The sequence below is a fragment of the Harmonia axyridis genome, chromosome 1 (assembly GCF_914767665.1).
Source record: "Harmonia axyridis chromosome 1, icHarAxyr1.1, whole genome shotgun sequence".
Lineage (NCBI taxonomy): Eukaryota > Metazoa > Arthropoda > Insecta > Coleoptera > Coccinellidae > Harmonia > Harmonia axyridis.
The window spans coordinates 10,901,777-10,929,700 of record NC_059501.1 but is presented as its reverse complement, the minus strand read 5'-3'; the positions used below and the strand labels follow the sequence as shown (position 1 = coordinate 10,929,700).

The 27,924-nt window shown below is 35.0% G+C and overlaps 2 protein-coding genes across 8 annotated transcripts; one reads left to right on the top strand and one right to left on the bottom strand.

Moving 5' to 3' along the window:
- Nucleotides 1-18: 18 nt before the first annotated feature.
- Nucleotides 19-5,923, bottom strand: LOC123689022 (sorting nexin-4-like). Of its 4 annotated transcripts, none has more exons than XM_045627812.1 (7): nt 5,786-5,923; nt 2,534-2,673; nt 2,362-2,468; nt 1,979-2,307; nt 1,313-1,904; nt 1,143-1,257; nt 19-717 (listed from the first exon to the last, which is right to left on the bottom strand). In XM_045627812.1, exons 2-7 carry the CDS (start codon nt 2,582-2,584, stop codon nt 667-669), a joined length of 1,245 nt encoding a protein of 414 aa, XP_045483768.1. In that variant the 5' UTR covers nt 2,585-2,673; nt 5,786-5,923; the 3' UTR covers nt 19-666. The 4 variants fall into 4 exon arrangements, with proteins under 4 accessions (XP_045483768.1, XP_045483769.1, XP_045483767.1 ...); XM_045627813.1 differs by having other exon boundaries at nt 2,534-2,620; XM_045627811.1 differs by having other exon boundaries at nt 2,534-2,638; nt 5,786-5,922.
- On the top strand, nt 3,049-27,924 carry LOC123689021 (calcium-binding mitochondrial carrier protein Aralar1). 4 transcript variants are annotated; one of them, XM_045627808.1, is made up of 12 exons: nt 3,049-3,178; nt 9,248-9,563; nt 10,507-10,793; nt 11,832-12,070; nt 14,203-14,293; nt 14,723-14,798; nt 14,987-15,195; nt 15,397-15,477; nt 15,536-15,771; nt 17,475-17,677; nt 18,923-19,013; nt 27,523-27,924. In XM_045627808.1, the coding sequence occupies exons 1-12, from the start codon at nt 3,143-3,145 to the stop codon at nt 27,680-27,682; spliced, it is 2,025 nt and encodes a 674-aa protein (XP_045483764.1). In that variant the 5' UTR covers nt 3,049-3,142; the 3' UTR covers nt 27,683-27,924. The 4 variants fall into 4 exon arrangements, with proteins under 4 accessions (XP_045483764.1, XP_045483762.1, XP_045483763.1 ...); XM_045627806.1 differs by lacking the exon at nt 3,049-3,178 and adding an exon at nt 5,803-5,940; XM_045627807.1 differs by lacking the exon at nt 3,049-3,178 and adding an exon at nt 6,010-6,165.

Below are 27,924 nucleotides of genomic sequence, written 5' to 3'. Positions count from 1 at the left end.
CTAAATTTAAATTACAAAAATGTGAATGTGCTATATTTTAATGGCATAAGAGTTAATTTATACAGAGTAATTTCCCATAAAAAAAATTAAACATTAAAATAAACAAATATGAAATAAAAATTTACAATTTGAAAAAACATAATATGTAATATCTGAAAATGTCAACAAATGTTCCAAATAAATATCTTTGGCAGAATGAGCAAGTGGGTGATATGATTAATTTCCTACTTGTCAAGTATAACAGGCCTTGAGCATAATAAAATTATTAGAATTTGATGAATGTTCCACAAAGAAAAAATAAATTCTATTGATGATATCGAATATTTGATATGAAAGCAGCGATTTTGATCCCAATATAGCACGATCTTTCGATATAGTCAACACAAGGTGTTGAAAAATACTGAATATAAGCAGCTTCCAAGAATATCAAAAGTATATTTAATTTTATTGGGGAATGTGCGAGTTCAATATTCATGGCACTGAAAAGTACAATCAATTTATAAAATTAATTGCCTGGAATCTATTATAGTGAATATATTTGTGATAATTTTTTTTTTCAATGTTGGAGACTGGTAAACTTCAAGCAGTGAATTGATAACGCTTATGTGTCAACAGTTGTCGTTTGAAACTCGATTCCATACATATAATATATTGCTTTAAAATTTTTTAGGTTAAGTTTTGTAGACAATCTCTCACTTGAGTCCAAGTTTGCAGATTCTGTAAAAAAGAACGAACATTTTTTAACTGAATTTGAAAAATTCTTTTACTCATTTCAGTGAAGTTAAGGCTGAATAATACAAAACATTCATAATTTACAGATCGATTATGAAATACCTTGAATAGATACTTCAAAATAATATTAAAAAATTTTCCATTAGCGGCGAGTCATTTAGAAAAAAATTCACAAAAGCTTATTCTTTCAAAATAATATCTGGTTAAAATTTGATGTAATTGTATAAAGAATCTAATCCCTGAGCCTGGCAGAGTGAGTATGAAACATGCATGCCTTCCGAAACATTTTCTACACTTGAAAGTGAAAATGACCATGATTTTCCCTTAACAATACACTTAAAAAAATACACTCAAAATCCTATACTTCTGATGAAAATGAAATACTATTAATATTAATGAAAATTATTAACCTTTTTGGTTGCCTTCAATTGCAAAAATGCATAGCTAGCAAGTATGTCCTTGAGATCTAGAAGCTTCTGTTTTTGGAACCTGTTTATATCTTCCAAAGCTTTATCTGTAAACTCTCTAAAAAAGCTCAAAATAAGCATAATTAATTATCGAATGGGCATTTCAGTCTTACCTTAAATTTTCTTTATTCTTCACTACAACACTAGAACCTTCCTGAATTTGTTGATCTAGAAAGCTTACTTTGGCTTCTCTGAGTTCCTCTGTATCTACAGAACCAAAAAGTTTTGATATAAGGCTGATTTTACCTTGTTGAGCTTTTTCACGTTCTGTATTTTTATTGTAAACATTTTCTTCGGCTGATTCCAATTGTAGTTGTAACATATCATGATGTCTGCAAACTTGTTGGAGAGAATTGGCGAAGAACAGATATTCCTTCAACTGGTCAATTAATATCTCTTCATCTTCTAGTGTACCATCTATTGAAGACGCCAGAGAGTCCAAATAATGACCAGTTTTCTGTAAAGCATCTCCCATATCTCTCTCTACAACACTCCATTCACTAAATACTCTTCCATAGTTAGCATGTAATTTGTGTATTGTGTATTGTTTCTCTGCTATTCTAGCCCTAGCTTTCAAGAGATTGTTCAGATTTGTGTGAAGAGTATTGCTGTATTCCTTTAAAACTTCAAATTCACCAACTCTCTTTTTTGTTCGTACAGATATGGAGAGGTTCTTAAATGTGCTCTCGACAGCATGCAAATATCCTAGAAAGATTGAATAAGTGACCCCAAACCATTTCTTGGAATAAATTATAGTTTCAGAGTTAAATTGTACAAACCATTGCTCTTGTGAGATTCTCTCCATCCTTCCTCATTTTGGAGAAATTCTAAATATTGTATGTCCCATCCAAGTATAGGGTGAGCAGCAACTCTAAGTAAAAAATTTTCAAGACCAGCTCTCCTTCTATCCACAAAATTCGGATCAAATGTATCTGTAGAGGTTTTTTGCCATCCAAACATTACCCTTTTTTCTGGTAATGGTGGCACCACAATATATGGGTATGTCGTTACTAGATACTTTCGGAGCTGTTCAAACTCTGTGTATCTCCTCCATACTGATGTTAATTTGACGAGTTTCCTACTGTTTAACAAATCAGGATTTGTAACCCTAGAAAATAAATTCAGTAGGTGAATTTGAATTCACAATAATGGAAAATTTTACTTGACTTCAACAGAGTAAACAGTGAAATAATCCCTTATGTTGAGGGTCCCATTGGCTCGTTTTTCAGATTCCGACACTGAAATTTCCAACTGTCCAAGCAAATTATCCTGGAACATAAAAAGTATTTGATTTTGAGTAGAATAGAAATTTTGGAAAGTTTTTTAATAAGCACCTTTTTGCTTTGAACCATTTGGGTATTTCCATTACTATTTTCGCTCTCCATTATCTTCAAACTCTTTAAGTACTCAATGTATCATTCCTGTAGATTTTTGTTATTCTACGTCAAAGATTTTCGGTTAACTAGCATTATGACTAAAACAAAACATTGGACAGGCAGGATTTGAGTTTGACAATGGATTGAGGTTTTGACAAAGAGGCAGCTGATGGTAGATGTAATAAATGTGATTTCTGAACTACCCCATTTTTCAAATAAGTTGAAAGACTTGAAAGTTGGAAGTAGGTTTTGCGAGAGCAAAATATAAACACTTCGTGATAGAACGTATTTTTTCGATGAGTTTTTGTCTGATGGAATCTTCTAAAATCAACTCATAATGCAAAAAATTTTCCAATTTTTTCATCAACCTGTCACAGTCATATGATTTGAGTCATTTGTCAGTGTCAAAAGAGTCTAACCTTAGTTGCCCTTTGTAGGTTATCAATTTATACTGCAATCAATTTCGATTTTTCATTTTTATGTTTTCTGAAGTGTACGTGCACGCAACTGTGTTTTAATTGTCTACTTAATATAGAGTTTGTGGAAGTGGAAAATTTTTATTCAGGAATGGACACACTTTTAAAGCTAGCTCGATGTCAAGAGGTGGGGTACAGCATATAATTATCATAATTCAAGTTCTCATAATCTGGTACCTTATATTTACCATTAAATTTATCTTCTATAGGTATTAATTGTATGATAAATATATTATTCTGAATAATGTTGCGAATGAATCATCTATTTCGAATTCTCGTTACAAACCGACTTTAAATTTTAAAGAAAAATGTTAATTTTCCGGAGGTTCACGACATAATTGGATGCAATTAATTTTTTGTCCAACTCGTTTTACCCTGGTGCTCCAGGTAGCCTTTCTGAATTTAATTGGGCATAGTTAGGTATTACAAGTAATCCTCATTTTCGGTAGAATATTTTTATGATTTTAAGATTGTTAAGAGAAAACATTCTACCAGGGACTCATCTCGAATTCAATGTAATAATTATCTTATAATTCATCAACTACACACATATTTAGATTCGCGGTCGCAAATTGTATATGCAATTCAAAATTCAGTTAATATTCAAGAAACCTTATCCTTTGTGGCCATTCCCGGCTCAAAATTCGAAAATCACAGAGTTCATCATTTCAGTCATGAAATGATAGAAGTGTTCGTGGAACGACCGCTCAAAAATACTGGCATTATTTTGAGCAGTGATAATGAAAGTCTCTTTTCGATGCGGTTTCATATAATGAAATGTGAATTATCGCTCTATAAATAATTGTTTACTATTAATAAACGAATCTTCAAAATATTAGGAAATGCTTATAATAATCTTTTGAGAAGACGTCAAATATCAAGACAGAGATACCGTAGTGATACAGATAACGTTAATCAATAATGGATTTCGTGAAATGTGAATGATATTGTTTTCATAAATTTATTCAAATTTTCCATCAAAAATTTCTCCGATCGGAAATTCTATATCGAATTTTTGGGACTTAATTTCGGTTCTTTGCAATTCAAGGATCTTTATAGGGCTTTGATACTGTGTCCCATCGCCACCGCCACTTGAGAAACAGCTCCGCTGGTTTTTGTTGATTTTATTTCGGCTGAAAATGATCTTTTACTTCAGAGGGCATCAATTAGTTTAAATAATTTTGAATCCAAATGAAAAAATTCAAAAAAAGAAATTTAATTGGCGTCAGGATCTTTTGAACACTTCTTCATTCATGCGCCAATTGCTCCTTTGAAGACTACAGAACTGTACAAGGTATAAATGTGATGAGATTTATTACTGTGTTATTGTTATCCGGTAGCTGATCTTGATTAGAGATTTCGATGATTCTCTTGAAATTCGAGAGTTATCGTGGTTGCGGACGGAACCGACAAAATCAAATTTGAGGACGAATTCGGCTTCCATTATCGTTTGAGACAATTTTTGGCTCGAAATAAGAAAATTAAAGAAATGTTTTGGGAGAATGAACACTGGAAAAAGACGATTTTCTCTCGCCTTGAAATAATGCAAATTGAAAAGGTAATTGATTCGAGTAATCTCAAATTATGATGTTATATAATGTACGAATCGTTATTCAAACTCGATAGAGCGATTCCTTCATTATTATGTTTATAAGTTATGCAAATTCCAAGTTTGGATAAAGAAAAGGATGAGAACATGTTTACTATGTTATTAGAAAAGGAATTCAATCGAAAAAAGATGTCTATATAGCTCTATCATCCAGATTTTGGCTCATTAATCTCAATAATAAAAATTTGAAATTTTTAATTTTATTGCTACATTATAGTCCTTATAGCTCCGGAGTTATGAATTTTTGGAAATTTAATTGTGATTTTGGAACGAGGAATCATAGGTTGAGTGAACAGAAATATTTTCGAAATTATGAATGAACAAACAGAACTGCGGTATTTTAAAATATTCAACGTATTGAAATAATACCTGAAACCCTTGATATTTTGCATTACGGTTAAAAATTTTTGACCTTAACCTTATTTAATAGCGCTTTTTTTGAGTTTCTTATCACCTTTTTGTACCTTAACTCTGTACAATTTGTAGAAATTTCAGTGTCTGAAGATAAACTTGAAACAAGTATAAAACTGTTGTTTTACTTATATTCAACTACCAAATAGTACCGGCAAAAACAGTAGAATACAAAAATCGACAAAAATACATTTTTACACCTATATCTAGTTGCAGGAACATTCATTAAAATTTAATGCCGCCATTAAAATTTTAATCCTCCAGTAGAAGGAGCCTATTGGCTATACTTGCACCGTTTGATGGAGGATAAAAATTTTAATGCTGTTTCAAATTTTAATGAATGTTCCTGCAACTTGGTATTTAAGATTTGTCTGCCTCTACTCGCTAATCTCTGCAATTGAAATACTATTTTCATTTTTCACGCATAACAAAACATCAATTAAAAATTCAAGAGGACCAACAACGATTTCAATCCATTATGGGAAGACCACAACAATCGATTCATCCTAAAGAATTTTGGCTCGATCGGTAAAACAGGCTTCCTCAATTCACGGAGGCATCATTCAAATACCGCGAGTTTCAAGGCTTCCCAACTAATTACTTTCGTTTGATTCTCCGATGTAATCGAATCACACAGGATATTATCTAAAGCTACGAAATCCACGATGACGCGAATACGTCCTACCATTATTATGTTTTGTTTATTTTACGCACCTGATTCTATAACGAAGTTGTCATCTTCACATACTTCCCAATCCATCCTCGGCTGGTTGCTTTTTCACAAAATTTTCTAGTGGCCTACCTAATGTGGCTTTAATATGGCCGGAACTTTACGTAACAATGATGCGAAATTCATTTTTATCATGCAGGTATTGTAGCAGTGTGTTTGCAGTCTATCTAACTATTTTTAAACATCTAGTGATCGGTTTGACCTGCGTATACAGAAGTAGTGAGGGTTTGCTTATTTTATAGATTTACGTGAAAGTGAAAAGATTATTGATTCGAAATTGATTAGAGTTTTTTTTTCGGGATATTGTGTTGATTTTTCCGAAATGTTCAAGCGTAAAGCAGAGTCCAAGATTGTAATTATTGAGGTCAGTCACGAAGGTATTTATCAATTTTTTTCAAGTTGTTGGGTTGACCCTTGTAGGTCAAATTTTCGATATGTTGATGAACATTTGGGAAAACAACTATTTTTCCAGATGAAGGACTCATACTCACACTACTGTGCTCGACAGTAACGTTGCATTTTCTTGAAAATAGTTTATTATTTTCTTCAATCTCATCAAAAATAAAAAATTATAACTGAGAAACCACTTGAACTAATTTTAGGGCAGAATATATTGTATTCGTATCATTTATTAATTTTATGATTTATGAGTTGTCAAGATTTCAAAATATGATATTTTATGATTCCTTCAGTTTGAGCCTTTAAAATCGACGGATTGTGTTTTCATTTCTACACCTTCCACACAATCCAAAATTTTAGGAGGGGTTGGAAAAAACTGAAAACATAAATTTTTCTGTTCAAATGACTCATGTCATGAAATATAAAACTCATAATAAAGTCGACAAATAATTTTTTATTGGATATCATTATCAGTTGCGACAATAATAAATGCTAGTACATGTTATTTATCGAATAAACTTACAAGTTGAAATTTCTTAATCCATTAGTGAGTGCATTGTGATGACTGCATGATAAATAAATTAATTATACAGGGAGAACAAATCGTCAATGATCATGTTATTTGTACTTGCAATCATTGCATCATTAAAAAAATAATTCCATTATTAATTACACATTGAAGAAATACTAGCAAAAATGAAAAAGCGTACAATATTCGGAATGACAACAGTAAAACAAGGAAAACTAATTTGATAGGACCTTGCACGATATATCTGAGCTCGTGTATTTATTTTCAGAAAATAAGTAAATAAGGTTCAAGGATAGACCAATGCCATTAGGCTATATTTTGATGTTTTTTAATTACTTGAGATATTATGCAAGGAGAAAATAATGCAATAATTTTGCATTATTCTTGTTGTACCTTATTTCCATGTGAACTATAATATAAGTGAAATGGATTCTTAAATTTTCAGGACGAATCAGAAGTTTTTTACACGACTCTTCCAAATGCTATGTAGCACTAAAAATAAACCTCTACCATTAAATAATATACGAGTATTTTGGGAATCGATCTTATAAACACAAATTAATTTTTGTAGACGACTCTTAATCATTTCATAGATATCCAATATAAAAACTTTGAAAAATTAATCCATTTTCTATAGAAATCTGCTTTTCTTCAGGAAACTTGACCATTCTCATATATCATACATCATTTGAATAGAATCTTCAATTTTATTTCAGGATATTCGATAATATACAAGATGTACTCTTCACCAATTTTGTATCACCATAATACTAGGAAAATTCCGAATTTTGAACAACCTTGAACATTAAATACAAAACGAATTTCATGCTTTGGAGATAAAAATCATTAATTGGTGTTATGTTTTGCACAAAAAATTTGGAAATAAATTAATTCATCGGAAATTATATGAGACATATACAAAGGCAAGTTATCCGATCTTTTTTTTCATTACTTACCTCTTGTTTTAATGGCTAGAGATATTTTACCAGGAAATAATGAACTATAGTTTAAAATTCAAAGTTTTTTAACTACAATTAATTGCCAAATTTTTAACAAAACATCGTCTGATGGTAGTAGAAACCATCCATAAATTCTAGAAAAAATTACCTTAGATGATAGAAAACTAGTACACAAAAATACATTTATTTTGTCTCTACCCCCTAATTACCGTAAAAAAATAACGAAGCAAAAAATGCGTTAATTCAATAAGTTGTTTGTATTTCTTAATATAATCGACAACTCTGCAAAGCTGAACACATATTTAGTGAAGCACCGAGTTCTTAGACTATAGGTAGATATATTATTAATTTTCTAAGATCGAGGTATTGGTTATCGAGAATAAGATATTATTCAAAGATAAAAAAATGGCACTTATTGAAAATAGTATATTCAAATCAACAAGGAAAACGACTCTGCGCCTACAAGTGGTAGACTGAAAAAATCCAAGTAAAACAATTGTATATCAAGAAAATTAAAATGAAAATAATTCACTTCACTTGATAAGTCCCGGGTCTAACTATCAAAAACACATATTTTCTTCAACATTATTAGCAACGTAGTCACCTTCAAGAGTAATACATGTACTCTAACGCTCATTTAACTTTTCTGGAGGAAGATTCGACTCTGCTTTCGAAATAGGCTTCTACCTCTGTAATCTCATTTCCTTGGAACAATTTTTCGAGATCTGCAAAAAGTAGAATCACCGTTCAGATCTCGAGAATAGGCTGAGTGGTCTAGCAGTTGGAGGTGCAAATTCGTTCAATTTGATCATGTTTTTCATAGATTTTTGATAAAGAGCATTCTCTTGGCGAAAGAGTTTTTCTTTCGTGTTTGAGGTTGTTTTTTCTGAACATCAGCACTCAAAATCTATGCAATAACGTTATGTAATATCCACTGTGGATGGTATTACCTTTGTCAAGATAGTCAATGAACAATATAACATGCACGTCCCAAAATGTCGTAACCTTGCATTAAAAAATTAGATATTAGAGCCAAATTTCTTTCACAGGAGAACTATTTTGAGGTCTACAAAAAGCCATTAACCTCTGGGATCAGATCTGACAAAGCAGGAGGTCCAAACAGTTAGAAGTGCTATTCATTAAATTTGACCATGATTTTTATCGAATTGTGACAAGGAGAGTTGTCTTGGAGAAAGGGTTTTTCTTTTGCATATCTGCTCCAATAACGTTATATGTATAATATTCTCTGTTGATGGTATTCACCTTTGTCGAGATTGTCAATGAATAAGACATGAATATGATTGTCATGAGCTTCCCAACTGATATTTGAGAGATTTTGATCTCTTTGGAGCAATATATGATCCAAAGCATAAAGCTTAAAGCGTTTTTAAGGAACTCAGCCTACTTGAAACTTTGCAGTATTTTGATGTTGGGAGCAGATAAAAAAAATATTACAATGCAAAAGAGATTCTTGTGCGCTTTCGAAGCGAATGTTCCACGCGCAAAACCTAATTTTCTAAAGCAGTCGTATAAAAAACATTTTTTGCCATTGGTTTCAGGGTGGAGGCTACCTAAAAAGAGCGAATCCCAACAATCTACATGAAATCTTCAACAAATACGCTTCGGTCGAGAAGAATGGCGAAAAATTCATGACCTCCCAAGATTTCGTCATCAGATATCTGGGTTTATTCGAAGACACTAACTTCAACAAAGATTCCGTCAATCTATTGGCCGCTATTGTGGATACGAGCAAAGATGGTTTCATATCATATTCGGAATTCCAGGCTTTCGAGGGTTTGCTTTGCTTCCCGGACGCCCTGTATAAAACTGCCTTTCAGCTATTCGACACAAACGGCAACGGAATGGTCAGCTTTCGTAAGTACTGCTCGCTCTACTTTGTAGGTATCAGTTATAGCAAACGATTTGTTGCTCCATTACCAAATGAATCTAATTATTTCGAGTTAATTTTGTTTAGATGAGTAACTTGTTTCAAATAGAATATAATAGTTTAGTTAAGGGCACCTTAGAATAGGACAATTCAGTTTTGGATAGGACAATTTAGAATAGGACGTTTAGTATGAGATAGTTTAGTTTAGAATAGGAAAATTCAGTTTAGGTTTGGACAGTTTGCAAAGGCAATTAAGGTTAGGACACTTTAGTAAAGGACAATTCAATTTAGGATTGGACAATTCATTTGAAGGTAAGACAATTTAGTTTAGGATAGTTTATCAAAGGTCAATTCAATTTAGGATAGTTTCGTTTAGGAAACTCTTAGATAGAACAGTTTTGTTTTCGCAGCGTAGCAACCGAAAAAATGATTACAGCAGTCGCTCCTGGGTGTTTCAATTCTCGCTACGACAGTTGAGTTCTTCTAATAAAATATTAGAATAGGACAATTCAGTTTAAATTAGGATAATTTTCTTAGGACAGAACAATTTAGTTGAGTAGAGTAGAATTCAGTTTAGGATAGAACAGTTTAGTTGAGGAAAGGTAAACTTATTTTAGAAGTGTTTATTAAAGGACAATTCAGTTTAGGACAGGACAATATAGTTTAAGATATGATAATTTAGTTCTGTACAATTGAGTATGGGTTAATGTAGTTCAGAATAGGACTATTTAAATAAGATTGTTTTGTTCAGGACACTTTTAGATAGGACAGTTTTATTTACAGGGGCGTAGTGACCAGAGAAGTCATTGGAGCATTCTCTCCATGGCGCTTCAATTCTCGCTACGCCACCGTTTGTTTAGGAAAGTTTATCCACCAGCCTTGCCGTACCTATAGTATTTTTTTTAATTATAAATGAACTATTGCTTTCAGCGGAGTTCGTGGAGGTGATACAAAAAACAGAGCTTCATAAGAGGATACCATTCAATATGGACTCGCCATTCCTGCAATTGTACTTTGGGAAGGACAAACAAAGGGTAGTGTCCTATAGCGAGTTCGGTCAGTTTTTACACGACTTCCATGAAGAATATGCAATTGAAGGATTCAGGCGAGCCGACAAAAAAGGCACCGGGTTCATATCATTGATGGACTTTCAAGATATCATGACCAACATCAAAAGCCACCTTCTGACACCTCAAGTACAGTCGCATCTCATAGAGGTAGGTCTCTCTCTTATTCGATTTATCTGAGTTAAGCAATTTTGTATCTATTTAATGCCTATTTTCAAGTTCTTTCCTGGGCTGTTTGCTGACATGACCACACTATGCTTTTTTGGACTTTATACTCGGGCCTTATTACAGAGCTGCAAGTCTCGAAAATATTTTTGAGGTTTATATTTTATTTCCGAAAACAAATTTAATCTCGAGAATGAGAATCCTCACATGAGTTAAATAATAATTACTCACTCTACTTCGTAGGTATGAGTATGATTTTTTGCTCTATTATAAAATAATGAATGAATTTTGTTGAGATGAGTAGCTTGAAACAGAGGTAATATAATAGTTTAGTTGGGGACATCTTAGAATAGGACATTTCAGTTTTAGAGAGGACAATTCAGAATAGGACCGTTTACTATGAGATAATTTAGTTTAGGATAGTTTAGAATTGAAAAATTCAGTTGAGGTTTGGACAGTTTGCAAAAGACGGTTAACTTTAGGACACTTTAGTAGAGGACAATTCAGTTCAAGATTGGACAATTCAGTTGAATATAGGACAATTTAGCTAAGGAAAGTTTAACATAGGAGGCCACTTTAATTTAGGATAGTATCATTTAGTTTAGAACAGATAAGTATGAAATTATTTAGTTTAGGACACTTTAAGATAGGACAGTTCTGTTTACAGTAGCATAGCGACCGGAGAAATGATTAGAGCAGTCGCTTCTGGGTGCTGCAATTCTCGCTACGCCACGGTTCTTTTAGGACAGTAAAGTTCCGGAAAGTTTATCTATCTGTTGTGCCATTATCAAATGAATCAACCAGATTTTTCGAATGAATTCTGTTTTAATGAGTAACTTATTCAAAATAAAATAGATTAAAATAGGACAATTCTGTTTGAAATAGGATAATTCAGTTTTGAGATCCTTTCTCATCACCTTAGGGTTGTCCCGCTGAACACCAGATACCCTGTATAGAGCAGAGCATTTTTTGAGGAACTATATTATCATGAAGCCCCTTCGATTGACATATTTCTCTTTCCAGACAGCTCAAGGATCTCAAGCGGGCGGCAGAAGAGTCAGCTTCCCATACTTTATAGCCTTCAATTCCCTCCTCAACAACATGGAGTTGGTGAAACGGATATACCTGAACGTTACGAATGGGCACAGAAACCAAGAAGTGAGTAAAGAAGAATTTATGCACTCTGCACAAGTGATGTCTCAAATGACACCGTTAGAAGTCGATATATTGTTTCATCTGTGTGATGTTTTACATCAGAGCGGGTGAGTGAGAAGAATGTTTAATTTTTTTTTCGTTTATCGATGCTTCGCTTTACCGCTTTAATCTTCGGCTGCAGCGGACTACAGACTAATTTAACGGTCGAATGTTTGGTTTGATTGGGTTACATGCTTACACACCATTATCAACTATTTAATTGTCGGTTGATGTTGATTGCTTTGCTGCATAGTTGCTGAAAAGCTTGCACGACTGATGCCGGATTGTTCTGGAGCAAACATTAACATTTATTTGTTTATGCAACTGATCAAACTGTCGTTCGAATAAAAGCCGTAGTCTGTGGTAGCCTTAACACCAGGGCAGGGTTGGCTTAGGGAGTGGCGGTTGGGTATTGGTTAAATTTCTCGTGTAAGATCTCCATTAAAAAAAAATCATTTTATCGAATTACAATCCCATTTTTTTTCTCTCAGACGTGTACCTTGTCAGCTATGGGGTTACCAAACACTATACATTTTTTTTCGAATTAAGTGCATGTTATCATTTCATTTTTGATATAACAGACACATATTTACGAATCATATCGAAGAAGTTATTTTTTTTGGGTAATGTCAGGGTATGCAAGTTTCTTCTTCCTGTCAATAAGCTAATGCACAGAACCGAATTCATACAAAATTTTCCTAGAAGAGTCTAGTTGGGGGGAATAAAGATAGGAGTTATGAATAATCCGTGAAATTTCATTGAACATCGATTTGTGCGATTATCTTTTTTATCATTTATTTGCATATGATCATTGAATAGATATTACTGAATGATGAGTATTTGGTTGGTTTTAGTGGAATATTTCGTTGTCATATGATTTTTATGTGTGAAATAGGAACATCCCTCTTTCGTTACCATTGTCATTCTGAGAAAAAGCAAATGAAGAATTTGTTGAATTGCTTCTGCTCAGAAAATCATTCAAAGTATTTTTTAATCCATGATTGCATCTTATGATATATTTACATCTACATCTCTCTGGCGAGTAAATGTTTTGAAAGGAAATAATTTGAATACATATAATGGCTTTCGAATTATCATCTAGGTTTTTCATTAAGACACTAATGTTTTTTGCATCGCTAAAATTTTCACGCCTCTGAAAATTTAATTCACTTCGCAATAATTGAGATTGCTTAGTCTTCTATTAGTGGAAATATTTCAACAACTGATGTTTCAATGAAATTCTTTTACATATGTTGATGTTGGAATATCTTCATTAAGTTATGAATGACTAATTTTGTTCGTTTTCAACTTTTCTCTCTTTAGCATGAATATGTTTCGTTATTTCATTATCTTTTTTTTTGTTCCTATGTTTGTTATACTTTGATTTGAAAATATTTTTCTAGAAAATGGAGGACTTGTATTTAGATCATTAAGGATCATTGATTATGTGTCAATGAAGTCTACCTCCTTTTAAAATTGTACCTATATGTCGTATGTCCCATTTTGGTATATTATTTTATAATAAATTGTTGAAATCTTTCGAAGAAAAAAATCCATCCGCAATTTTCATAGTTTTGGAATGTATAGAATACAAAAATCGAATAAAAAATAATTCGTCTGTTCGCCGTCCTGAGCTTTTCTCGGAATCTATAAGTGCTATTTCTGCCTGTGTTTTTCAAATTTATCGAAGAGAAATCGAGTGGGGTTAAATCGGGTTATCTCGGGGGCCATTCTGTTTGCCCTCTCCTACTTATACATTTCTCAGGCAATTGAAACTGATGCTATTTTGGCCCTAACAGTACAAATACTAGTTATATTACCTCAAATCATAATTACCATTATTTCGGAAATTGACATTACAACGACCTTGAAGGTGAAATTTGAGTTTGACCCTGAAAAAAATGAACCAATGGTGGAGAATTTGACGGACGGTAGATCGGTTTTTTTGAGTTTTTTTAAAAGAAATACAATTTTATAAAAGTTTTTATATGAATTACACGTTCGCTCACAATGATTCGGTGATCAAAAGAGAATTCTGCAACATCTACGTAACATATTGGTATTTGTAAATGTAATTATGTTTTTATTGAAATGCTGCCATGGATTAGGATTTACCAACAATGTGAACATGAGGAAGGGTTCGTGCCTTCATGTATCCATGCCTTTTTCTCTGTTTGATCTATATTCTTTTTTGTTTCAGAAAAATTGTTTATAATGATTTATATTCGATTGCACCCGAGCAGTATTTCAAACAAATCACAAACAGATTGGCAGAAATAAAAGCTGTGCAGGTGAGGAAACTAGTCATGAACTAGAAACTTATAGAAATTCAACATTCAATAACCTTTATTTTGTAAAAGTTAACTATCTATCAGTTGAAGGTGTTTTCATCTAAGCTACACTTGCCAAAAAGTAATCAGAATTCATTCGTCAAGTTGGTATGTTCACTGTTTGTTTATATTTTACTATCTACAATATTTCGAAACATTATACAATTATTATTCAACAGCCTATTCACTTCGTCTACTTCGAAAAATTTGGAGAAAGAACATAATTAGGGTTGAAAAATTGTCTGATTACTTTTTAATAATAGTAGTTTTTAGTCTTTACATTACTCTATGAGCAACTGGAGTTGAATTGTTTTCTTCAACTGAAATACTCTATGATATCCCATATATATTTTCAATATAACTTCAATTAATTTTTTGTAATATTTTCAGAGTCCCGAAGATAGAGGAGTTGTTATTCAAATATTAGAAAGTGCCTATCGATTCACTTTAGGATCAGTTGCCGGAGGTGGGTTATATACTTTTTGTCTGTTTTTTTTTTGAGAAAAACCGTTAAAATTATAAATAACAGCATCTGCCAAAGCTTATGACAAATTTAAAAAAAAGTTAAATCTTTTCAATGTCTTACAAGTTTTACAAGGATGAATACAAAGAAACTTCCAATGAAAAATAAAATTGACCACGTTTCTTTTACAGCTGTGGGAGCAACAGCAGTATATCCAATCGATTTAGTAAAGACCAGAATGCAAAATCAGAGGGCAGGCTCCTTCATTGGTGAAGTTATGTACAGAAATAGTTTCGACTGCTTTAAGAAAGTTGTACGGCATGAGGGTGTCTTTGGTCTTTACAGAGGCTTGGTGCCGCAACTTATGGGCGTTGCTCCAGAAAAAGCCATCAAATTAACAGTTCGTATCACCTTTTTTTATTCTCTATATATTTATCCGATTCAAGTCATTTTTATAAGTGACAGGAAGAGGAACCTAACCTTTATCTGTCCAGATCGTTGTTTTCAGTTTAGCTTAGATCAGGTTAAGTGCAGTTAACCACTACTTCTTTCAAATGTATAGTTGATGTTGCCACTTTTTTGATTGGAACCTCTTTTTCAGGTAAACGACTTCGTGAGAGACAAGTTTTACGACAGCAAAGGCAACATCTCTCTATATGGCGAAATTATTTCTGGCGCATGTGTAAGTTTCGAACGCGGGATTTCAAATTTAAAATAAAAGCCTCAGTTCTTCGTTTCAGGCCGGTGGTTCCCAGGTCATCTTCACGAATCCGTTGGAAATCGTGAAAATTCGGTTGCAGGTGGCTGGGGAGATAGCAAGCGGAGAGAAGGTCCGAGCTTGGTCTGTGGTTAAGGAGCTCGGTCTCTTCGGCTTGTACAAGGGCGCACGCGCGTGCCTCCTCAGAGATGTACCCTTTAGTGCAATATATTTCCCCGCGTATGCGCATACCAAGGCGGCGCTGGCAGACGAAAGAGGGTAATTATTTAGTGACAAACTTTGTATCCCTTCGAGAAATGTATTCTTTACTGAATGATTACCTTTTTATTGGTTATTACATAATGTTGGTTTAGATATTTTTCAGTTCTTGGGAATATAAATACCATAGAGCATTCAATTCATTAGTTTACACCCAAGTTTACGCCTTTGATATAGTGGCAACTGTAAGGGGCAAAGAAGGCACTTTAAGTGCCAATGGTTTTCAATATTATCGAAAAATCGTGCTGAATAAGAACAAATTGGCAATCCTTCAAAGCCCTTCTTTTTCCATTTCTTCAGAGGAAGGACTAGATTCTGAATTTTTAGTATTATCTGGGTATTACACTAGATGGCAAATCAACTGGAGAAAATTCTTTTGGAATCTACAACAGCTATGTTGACATGACAAACGCTGCTCGAAAAGAACTGGGGTAAAAAATTATGAATGACCATGTGGTTTATACATGACGGTAGTACGCCTTATTTGCATATACCATGGTGAATAAAAACGGAAAGGGTTCACAACACGTAGTCTGTTGCAGATATTGCAAAACCTCACCGCGGTGGAATTGACAGGAGCAGGAAACACGACCCCGTAGCAGCGTTTGGAGTCATTCCAAATCTGCTTCTTACATCCAAGAAAATCTACACAGCTTTATGTAGGTCATGAGAATCTCTTCAAGCTCTTGAGTCAGTAACTCTCTGCAGGTAGAAACCCTGGCTATTATCAGGAGTATTCTGAAAGGAACATATATACATAAAAATGGGTAATCAAGTCGATGAAGAATTGGGAATCATGAAGCGACAGCTTTTTGCTGATTGGGGAATTCCATAACACCATAACATATTATCTGGCAAGGGACAACAATGTGTCTCTGCTATGAAAAATAGATAATAATGTTATTAAATGTAATGACAATCTGTTGGATTTGCAAAAAGGTTGTCAAGGTTAATACCCGCTGGACCTGAACCCTTGTGAGGACTTGGAAAAGAGCACTACATGGTATGAATTTTGCAATATGAGTTCAGAAGTGATAATCGCAAATACCACTTTCGCTATCTAAACCTACCTTTAGGTATTTTATATGTTAGTTACATTCGGTTCTCAAAAAATGCTCTGCTCTACATAGGATGTTTGGTAATCAGTGAAATAAGGCTAAGGTAATGATGAAGGACCTTTGTGTGAGTTAGGAAGTTATATTTGAAGTCGCTTCAGGACTCTTGTCTTCGAGATACAAGGCGTTTTCGAATATTTTTATGGTAATATCTGGAAAAAGTTTTTCTGATCTTTCGTTATCTTCATTCGAATACGTTTGAACAATAATACAGAGGTTGTTTTTGATGATATCAAAAAAAAGGAAATTCATCATTACGTTCCTGGAATTTTAAAAGAATAATTTGACTGTTTCATGCCCGTTGAAATTTCTCCAAATTTTCGAGATAATTTGTACCTAGCAAGCGAGAGTCTTGAGGTTACTCAAAATATAATTTGTCAACTCATACAGATGTCCTCTATATTATTCTGAGTTTTGAACCACTGGTCACTATACACCTTCTTTAATTATGTATTCCCAAGAACTGTTAAAAAAAAGTATCGCATCTACCGAAAATCCAAAAGGTTACAAACGTTTTTACTTGTATTTTTGTCAATTCGAATAATTATCTTTGATCCAAAGGACTACACAGTGATTATCCGTTACCAGATATAACCATCCCTTGTCCCTCTTGGCAGCTGGAGCGATTGCTGGTGTTCCTGCCGCGTCATTGGTGACACCGGCTGACGTAATCAAAACACGTTTGCAAGTAGTGGCCAGGGCAGGACAGACCACCTACAGTGGCGTCATAGATGCAACTAAAAAGATTTATAAGGAAGAAGGATTCAGGGCATTTTGGAAAGGAACTTTACGTAAGTATTCTTTATATTTTTTAAAATTTATTTGAGTTTTTTCGAATTAGTATGTCGAGACTACGGATATTCGAATGAATCTTTATTAATCCTTCAAGACCTACAATATGTATAGGACAAGTAAACATAGTAAATAGTATAAAGATCAAAGGAGTCCATTCGATGAAGGCAATCTGATATGAATATCAAAATTATGGCATCATTGTCATATATCTTTCTGCTACATACTCTTTTGTCTAGAAATACAATTTCAATTGATGAAATATTAAAACCAATCATAAATAACTGTATAACTGACTAAACGACTTTTTCTGGGTTAAATTATTGCTTCAATACAAAAACTTTCAGTAGTGACTGGAGTGAAATTAGAAAACAATGGTAATTGAACATAAAAATTTAATTTATTTAATTTTTAATTTTTTTAAAATTTATTTACTTCTTTATTCTTGATCTCTAATACAGTACAAGTACTGGTGACAAGGCCTATTTAACAATATACAAAAAAAATAATACTATATAATATTCAAAACAACAACAAAGTTAAACTAAACAAAATAAATCTTTCAGGTACAACTTAAGTTTAATATTAAAGTTTTTTTTAGTTCTTATATACTTTATTTCTGGTGGCAGTTTGAGCAATAGATTATCAACTGGAAAAATGTATAGGGTGTCCCAAATTCGTTGTCTAGTCAGGGGATATCAGAAACCCTCTGAGCTAGAAAAAAATGGGTTAAAATCGTAACCGTATAAATTCAGCTATTTTCAAGCTATTGGAAAATGGCGCAAAATGAGAAGTCCCCATCACTTCTTTACTATCGATGCTATCAATATAAAACAAAAACATCCTACAGGCACTTTGTTCTGTAGAATGCACTGATGTAATCTTTCATTTTTCTTTGCCATTAGTTTTGAAATTACAATACTAGTTAGTTTTTCAAATATAAACCATAATTAGTTTTGAAATAATTGAAGTTTTTCAAAAATAAATGACATAATATATAAATTTCTCATCATACTATAAAAATCATAGAAAGTTTCAGTTTCACACGGTGTACATACCAGTGTATCCTACTGAAAAAAGTGCCTGTGGGATGTTTTTGTTTCATGTTGATAGCACTAAAAGTGCTAATATGATAAACGCGAAAAACTCCATACTTAACTTGTAGTGTCCTCAAACAACAAATTCCTAAATAAACAACTTAAACCAATTTCTTAAGTGCTATCATATTTTTTTCTCTCTTACAGCACGTGTGTTCAGGTCTTCACCACAATTCGGAGTCACACTTGTATCCTATGAACTCCTTCAACGAATGTTGTACATAGACTTCGGAGGAACGTAAGTACCTAAGTTTCCCATTCAATTAGGAAGTTTCGTATATCCCGTATTCGCCTGGATAGATACGTAAATAGTGTTAATAATTTGTACCCACTGCAGACGGCTAGAGTTGCGCGTAAGGCGTTTACTTGATTCGTTCTCAGGTGTCCCTATACCTATTATATTTCTTCCTTCAGATTCCGATTTCACTTATGAGACATGTTAGAAGATCGCGTCTTCCATGAATTTCAAGAGGTTTTACGTAGGCGTACAACATTGCTTCCGCCGTTTTTTCCAAAATTCGAGGCTTTATTGTAAAAAACTGGTTATACATTTATGTGTAGGATTTCACATATGCCTACTTATGCGTTTCGTCCCTTGCACACACACCGGACACATCAGTGTGACTTTGGTATATTTGTGTGTGCCGTGTCAAAGACGCTTGGGGAATTTATTATTATCGGGAGCCGCCGGGACTCGAACTCGGCACCTTGTCGCATCTCGGTGAGTGAGTCTACACTCTTAACCTCTAGGCCACCGAGTGCTGTGTTTATTGTTGCTATGTGGAGCTTTATGAGAAGCCGCCACATGACTCCCTCCCCAGTGACGGAGGAACGAAACTTATGCGTGTTACGAGGTCATCGGTGCAGGCGGGTGATTGCCGCCTAATCAGAGCTGCACCTCGCGGCATCGTGCGGACGGTGAATGCCGCCTATTCAGGTCCGCTATACCGCGGCAGACCAAGAAGCACGTATTGCACGTCATGGTAATGGGCGTCTAGAGTTTCGTTGGAAATTGCAGATATATGGGAACTACGCATCAACCTTCTGCTTTCCAGGACACATCGTTAAGACGGCCATTCCCATCACGTCGGGGTCACCAATGTAGGATTTCACATTTATGCCTACTTATGCGTTTCGTCCCTGGCACACACACCGGACTCATCAGTGTGACTTTGGTATATTTGTGTGTGCCGTGTCACAGACGCTTGGGGAATTTATTATTATCGGGAGGCGCCAGGACTCGCACTCGGCACTTTGTCGCATCTCGGTGAGTGAGTCTACACTCTTAACCTCTAGGCCACTGAGTGCTGTGTTTATTGTTGCTATGTGGAGCTTTATGAGAAGCCGCCACATATGATTCAAAGTATTGTACTTCGCTGGCCACTACTTTCTCCTATATTTCGGGCAGTGTATGAATCCCGCGTTGAAAAAACTTCAAAATTGATTTTTTCAAGCGATCCACGAATTGATCCAATTTTTTACTTCGTTATAAAACCGTAAGTGCTGGTCAGCCAGGCCGTATGCCATTGATCGAAACAAATGATAGTCCGAGGGAGCAACGTCTAGAGAATACGGTGGGTAGGGTAGGACTTCCCATTTCAACATTTCCAAGTATGTTTTGAACGTGGGGACGTGCATTGTCATGTTGTAAAATCACTTATCACTTGTATTGAGGCCGTTTTTATTTCAATGATCGGCTCAAACGCATCAATTGAATTCGATAACGATCGCCTGTGATTTCTTCAGTCGGTTTTAACAACTCATTATACACTACGCCGATCTTGTTCCACCCAATACTGAGCATGACCTTGGAACCGTAAATATTCTTTTTGGACGTCGACGTGGAAGCATGGCCGGGATATCCCCATGATTTTCTGCGCTTGGGATTATCGTAATGAACCCATTTTTCGTCTCCAGTAATGCGATGCAGAAATCCCTTCTGTCTTAGACTTGCAAGCAGCTGTTCACAAGCAAACAAACGCAATTTAACATCTCTCGGCTTCAACTCGTACGGCACCCAATTTCCTTGTTTCTGAATCATTCCCATGACTTTCAGGCGTTTTGAAATGGCTTGTTGCGTCACTCGTAATGATCCTGCCAATTTATGTTGTGTTTGACACGAGGCTTGCTCTTGCCTCCAAATCTACATCTTCGAAAACCTACTCTCTTTCACCGCCATGGTGGTCTTCGACGTCTAAATCACCTTTCTTGAAGCATTGAAACCACTCTTAGCACGTTCTTTCACTAACAGCGGCTTCACCATAGGTATTTGATAGCATTCGATGAGCCTCAGTCGCAGATTTCTTCATATTGAAGCAAAAAATTAAAACCTCCCACAAATAGTCGAGAATAACTTTATGAAATACACACAAATCGACTAATATTTCGATCTATTTATTTCGACTACCATTTATCGCTACAGCCATCTATTGCAAAACGTTGTGGTCACCCCGTTAGTTACGGGGGATCCCCTCAAGTCAGAAATTGACGGGTCCGGGGTGTTAAGGTTTCGTGGACCCCCTGTGTATACAGTTTCGTGGTCTGCAACTGCGAATGAACGAACTGGCTCCTAATGCCAAATACTTAAAGGTAACATTTACCAGGTCGTATTTTTTCTCATTTTAAACACCCTGAGGATCATCTTGAAGGCGGAAAATTAACACGAAATTTGCTTTTTCCAATCATATTCAAATTCCGCCGATACTCCAACACCATATCCAGACAAGCAAGCTTTAGGATCGATTGAAACCAATAAATTATATATGAATTCCCGGCAAGAGATATCCAATAAAATACAATCCATCTCCTGAAATTCACATACATATTCCGATTGATCGTTGACGAAATTGAAGTTTTCCCCCCAAATGAATCATCCAATTTCGCGTGACATCAAAAAACGTGATCGTCGACCAACGTGCGGGATGAATTCCTGACCCCTAAAATAATTCGTTAGTGGGAAAATTATCAATCATTCCCGTTTGCGCTGGATCCGAGGATTAAAAGATGATTAGATCGGATAGAAATGAAGGTCTGTTTCAACAAACACCATCAGAAAGTTCGCTGAGTGTAATTGATATGGGTCAAAAGAAAAAAGATGTTGGCAAAAAAGGAATGTTTCTAAGGGATCGTTCGACGAACAGATCGCTATACATACAGGGTGGTCCTGATTTTAGTTCAATAATTTTGGCGTCGGATATAAAAATTTTTTTTTATGAAAAAAATCCTAAAAAAATATATCCTAACAAGCTTCGTTTTCGAGATACAGGGTGTTTGTCCTATTTATACACATCTCTTTATCATCATATCTTATGCCTACGAATTTTCAGCCCAATTAATGTAGACTTGATTAATCGATCGTCTAGAGGTATGATTCGATCATCTGCCTTTCGTCTTCTTCTTCGTGGCTTTGTAATAATTGAACTCTTTTGAATTATTTACATCTTCGTGGCTTTGTAATAATTGAACTCTTTTGAATTATTTACATCTATTTACAAAGCCACACTTATACAGTACAAACTCAGTATTGAGAAGATCTTAATTACGTCTTAATTACAAGTTTCTCACTAGGGCACTGGATTTCGTCTTTAATTGGAGTGTTAATTACTCGAAACGTCTTCGAATATCACGTCTTCGTCTTCAATTCTAGTTTCGGTCGTCTCGTCTTCAACTCATTCGCGACTCGTCTTAATCTAGTCCGCGAACCGTCTTTACGTCGTACGCCTTAAGTTGAACGACCGAACTTGCTTTTAACTCGTCTTAGACTTCACTTGAACTTACTTCGACTCAGACCGAACTTACTCTGACCTTCCCTGAATATCGACTTCCCTTCTTCCGGCTTGACCACACCCTTAGCACCACATATCGGGGGAAAGTACCTCCCCTAGTCCAATAAGAGTTTTGCCGTACCGCCCACAAAGCTCTTCGCGGATTCCTGGAAATCGAATATTCTCGAAGGACTAGAACCTGATACACAGATGTGACACATCTGGTACAACTGTATTGTTTTCGATCTTTCCTAACCCCAGTAAATCTCCTAAAATTTACAATCGAGTAATCGACCCGACATATCTTCGACATCTCGAAGAATTAACACTTCCTTTCTAAGTTATATGCAAAAGCAATTCGTTCCTTATAAATTCATTGAAACTGTCATGCCCTCGACACTTGAAGAAACTAATAGGTTTCCAAGCATCCTGTTGACCATCTCAATTAATTACAGGGAACAATAACTGGATCCTACATTAATATGTAATTCAATAAATTTCTATCGTAGTAATTTTTCATCATTTAACAGTTGTATCAATTTATATTTTTGAAAAAACGTGAGAGCAGTGATGACGCTAGCTTTCAAGAATAGAATTTTTGAAGGGGGCCAAGATTTCCAGGTCCATCTAGTTTATGTTGAATTAATGTTATATTTTTTTGCTCATGCAATATTTCAGGGGCAGTTAGCAAACATTTAGGGGCAAGTCGAAGTCTCTGCGTGACAGGCATGACCTTTTGATCTCAGAGTGTCCTGCTTTGAATATACTAGAGTAAATTTGGTGAATAATTAATATTTTGTGTCCCAATGACCGCTACTTGGATTAGTGTAAAATTCACATTATGTTTGTCTGCAAATGTAAGTGCCTGGAAGATATGTAACCTAGTCCCACATCCAATGTCATGCTATTCGGATGTATACAGACGTGTATAAATTATACTTAATAGGGTACACCACCATGTGAAGGCTTAGTTCAAAACGAAATCAAAGATATTTCTTCTTACAAATCATCGATTTTTGGAGGGTCCTCACATAATTTGTTTAAACGAAAATCTACATTGAAGTATAACAATATTTTTCATTTGCAGATGAAAAAACAAATGATTTTGATAACTTTTCATTTTTAGCGAAAGAATTGATGATATGGTATCCCTACAAAGCACTGATGTGTTTTAAAAATATTCGTGAATGAATTCTACAAAAAAATCATTACAAAACAGGGAAATTAATTAACTAATTTTGTGGAAACTCATCCCTTGAAAGCACTGATGTGTTTTAAAAATATTAATAAATGAATCCTACAAAAAAATCATTACAAAAGAGGGAAATTAATTGACTAATTTTTTTTTTGCCGCCCTGCTTTGCCTTATTTATCTGAATTTTCTTTGAAAGAGCCTCTGTTGTTCCTCTCAGGCATCATTTCAATTCCATATGAAATCGTCTCACCTTGTCAAATTTATCAAAGTTTTGTCGATTTCATCAAAAAACGACCGAAACTGTTTAAAAGTATGATGCTCTATATGTCTATAGTGAAAAAACGACGTACATTTCAGTGTATATTTGTATTCTCGTGGCTATAGTTGGGAGCGCCTATTCGATTAAAAAAAAATGGCTCTTGGAAATTTTGTTATATATTATATATTATTATAGGGTGTTATTTTTCGAGGTATATAACTAAAGTTGGCATTACCGTTCAAGATGGCGACCGATTTAACAGCTGTCAAGTGATTTATTCTCAGTTTGGTTTGGCAATTCATCATGAATAGACGCCTGAACAACGCTCGCAAATAGTGCAATTTTATTTCGAAAATAATGGTTCTGTGCGGAATACGTATCGCGCACTACGTCCATTTTATCGTCGACAAAATCGTCCATCAGAGCAGTTGAATGGCTACTTCAACAAACAAAACTGCCGCATTTGGGGGGAAGCTAATCCTCAAGTGTATGTCGAAACACCGACTGTTTGGTCCGCACTTCTTCAAAAACGATGATGGCCAGAAAGTTACAGTCAATGGTGATCGGTATGGAGCCATGATTACTAACTTTTTCATTCCTGAATTGAACAACCATGATGTCCAGGAGCTGTGGTTCCAACAAGACGCCGCAACATGTCACACAGCTCGTGCCCAAATCGATTTATTGAAAGACACGTTTGGTGACCGCCTAATTTCACGTTTTGGACCTGTGAATTGGCCTCCAAGATCTTGTGATTTAACACCGCTAGACTACTTTCTGTGGGGCTATGTAATGTCATTGGTCTATGCGGATAAGCCACAAACCGTTGATCATTTGGAAGACAACATTCGCTGTGTTATTGCCGATATACGGCCACAAATGTTGGAATAACTTATTGAAAATTGGACGTCCAGATTGGACTATATCCAAGCCAGCCGAGTGGTCATATGCCAGAAATCATATTTAAAATGTAATGCCACTAGATTATCTTGCGGATAAATAAAATTCATGTCAATCGAATAATCCATCGTTGTTTTATTGCAATTTGAAGTTCTATAGCTCTAAAAAAAATACCCTTCACTAAGAAAACATTTTTGTGTCAAAGGGTATGTCTTGTTATCAACTGACTTTGCGCCCCTACAATTTGGCGCCCAGGCAAAATGTCCGATTTGCCGGTCCTGGCGGCCCTGTTTAATCGTACTGGTGTTCCTTCTTGTGCCGACACAGGGGCTGTTTATGCCATCGGCCATAACCGCCGGACGACATTAACCTTGAAGGAATCCTCTTTGGTGGAATGAAATGCATTATTCAAACGACATGATTCTATCCCAACCGTCGACGATTAAAAAGTACCGAGATAACGTCTCATCGATCTCCCGAGCCCATTACTGCTCACGAACGCGTAAACATGATGTGGCACTCGAAAATTCAAATTGGATTTTCTTATGCAAATTCGCGCGTCTCAGGTCGTCGGCTGGAATGTCTCCGTGTTGTTTTTTTTTTTTGTTTTGCTTTCAGTCGAATGAATATGCTTTCAGGCATATTTCCGGGTGTTGGAGTGGTGGGGACTAATGACATAGGGAAATCGTGATTTTTTTTTCGCTTCTAGGATGCGATGAAATTATGTTGTTATCGCCAATTTCTTGCGGGTGTTGTGTAAGCTTTTAGCGGTCGTTCTCCAAACAGATCACTCTCTCGTGTTTTGTCTCGATGCCTGTATTTTTCGAATGTTGAGCCGGGAGTGGTCTCAAATGATGAGGTTCGTCCCGTTTGTGTCGAATTTGTGGTAAACTCAATTATGTCCGTTTGAATTATTTACATCTATTTACAAAGTCACACTTATACAGTACAAACTCAGTATTGAGAAGATCTTAATTACGTCTTAATTACAAGTTTCTCATTACGGTACTGAATTTCGTCTTTAATTAGAGTGTCAATTACTCGAAACGTCTTCGAATATCACGTTTTCGTCTTCAATTCTAGTTTCGGTCGTCTCGTCTTTAACTCGTTCGCGACTCGTCTTAATCTAATCCGCGAACCGTCTTTACGTCGTACGTCTAAAGTTGAACGACCGAACTTGCTGTTAACTCGTCTTAGACTTCACTTGAACTTACTTCGACTCAGACCGAACTTACTCTGACCTCCCCTGAATATCGACTTCCCTTCTTCCGGCTTGACCACACCCTTAGCACCACATATCGGGGGAAAGTAGTACCTCCCCTAGTCCAATAAGAGTTTTGCCGTACCGCCCACAAAGCTCTTCGCGGATTCCTGGAAATCGAATATTCTCGAAGGACTAGAACCTGATACACAGATGTGACACATCTGGTACAACTGTCTTGTTTTCGATCTTTCCTAACCTTTTCCTAACGACTTTCGTGAGTCGTTTAGGTTGGGCTTCTGTGTTTAGATGAAAAATCAGGGCCGGTGCGAGTATTGCTGAAAAATCATCAATAACATGACCTCCCTCATTCCTTTATTATTATTTCGAAAACTAAGTGAGATTACAAACATGTGTTCCGCTGAAAACATTTGGCAGTTAACAGTACCTAGTTTCGAATGCAAAATCGTAAGAATTTTTCATATGTTGAATGTGTAAACATCGACATAATTTGAAGGTGAAATTATTTTTCGTCTTAATGAAATGCAAAATGATTCTAACCCTCTTTCAATGAGGGTGATAGGGAATTCTGTTCATATTAGTTGGGCTGACATGTGTTATTTATTATACAGGCGGCTTAGTAAATGCGGTTTGAATATTGACAAACAGAGCGGAGCAGAATAACCTCTTGTTTTTTCAAATAATCAAGGATGAAAAATATGAATAGGCAACCAGCAAACTGAGTCGAATTTCCGCCCCTCAAAAAGAGGCATCTGAAACGGTTGCTTCACTGTTTCACATCTTACAAAATTTGATTCAGATCGCTTCGCCCGGAAATTTCAATTATTATTTCGAAAGAATATTCGAAAATCAGAAAATCCAATCGAATAATTCTGTAACAACAGATTCAACTTGTATACAATGACAACTTGATATACTGACATGTAAAACGATCATTCGAATGCTTATGCCAAAATTTGAGAGGACCGTTTTACCTGAATCTCTTGTCTAGGTAAATCAACCGACAACAAAGGCATCGTAATAAATGGGATCTCTATCTAATTTTTAGTTTAGGTTTTGGAATTTAGAGCTCTTTTTTGACATTATTCGCATCAAATTCGCTACATTCGATCCTCCTAGTTAATTATTATAACGCACCTTCAAAGGTGAACCATTAGTAAACAAAACCAAAAATGAAAGTTTTTTACATTCCAAAATGTGCATAAATAACTCATATTGCTTCAAAAATGTGTAGTGTCAAGGACTTGAGTATTTAGGGCAAAAAAAAATTTTTATCGGCGTCCTATTTGAATTTATTAAAAAATCTTTAGATTTCAAATATAGGTACATACCACTATGTAAAATTTGCAGTTTTTTTTTATAGTATTGATAGGAACTAATGACTAACAGCTTTTTTCTGTTTTGCAGGCGACCATCAGGTTCTGAGCTCAAGGTGATGGAAGAAGCAAAATCGAGGAACCCTGACCACGTTGGAGGTTACTCAGTATGCCTGCCCATATTCTCAGGAATTGAATCTAAATTCGGTTTATGTTTTCCTAAATACAATGTTCAGAGGACAGTCACATAGAATTTTATGAAAATTTAGTAAAAATAGGTACAGATTTTCCGATATTTGTGAAACTTTTTTATTGCTCGCAAGGAATTCTAATTCTTTCCGATATTTTCAAATCTATCCAATACTTCGGACACACTAATGAATGAATTTTACGAATGTATATTATATTTCAAACTAATTTTTTGAATATTTTGAAAGAGTTTTTATGATATATTGATATATAGAGTACTACACAAATAAACATATTTGGATTA

Bases quoted from the DNA above. Each gene is read 5' to 3' on its own strand.
- LOC123689022 (XM_045627812.1), bottom strand. From the start codon at position 2,584: ATGGAGAGCGAAAATAGTAATGGAAATACCCAAATGGTTCAAAGCAAA. The intron at 2,469-2,533 runs GTGCTTATTAAA...TTTATGTTCCAG, and splicing joins AAATGGTTCAAAGCAAAAAG to GATAATTTGCTTGGACAGTT. The intron at 1,258-1,312 runs GTAAGACTGAAA...GAGCTTTTTTAG, and splicing joins AAGAATAAAGAAAATTTAAG to AGAGTTTACAGATAAAGCTT.
- LOC123689021 (XM_045627806.1), top strand. From the start codon at position 5,890: ATGGCCGGAACTTTACGTAACAATGATGCGAAATTCATTTTTATCATG. The intron at 9,564-10,506 runs GTAAGTACTGCT...TATTGCTTTCAG, and splicing joins CAACGGAATGGTCAGCTTTC to CGGAGTTCGTGGAGGTGATA. The intron at 12,071-14,202 runs GTGAGTGAGAAG...TTTTTGTTTCAG, and splicing joins GATGTTTTACATCAGAGCGG to AAAAATTGTTTATAATGATT.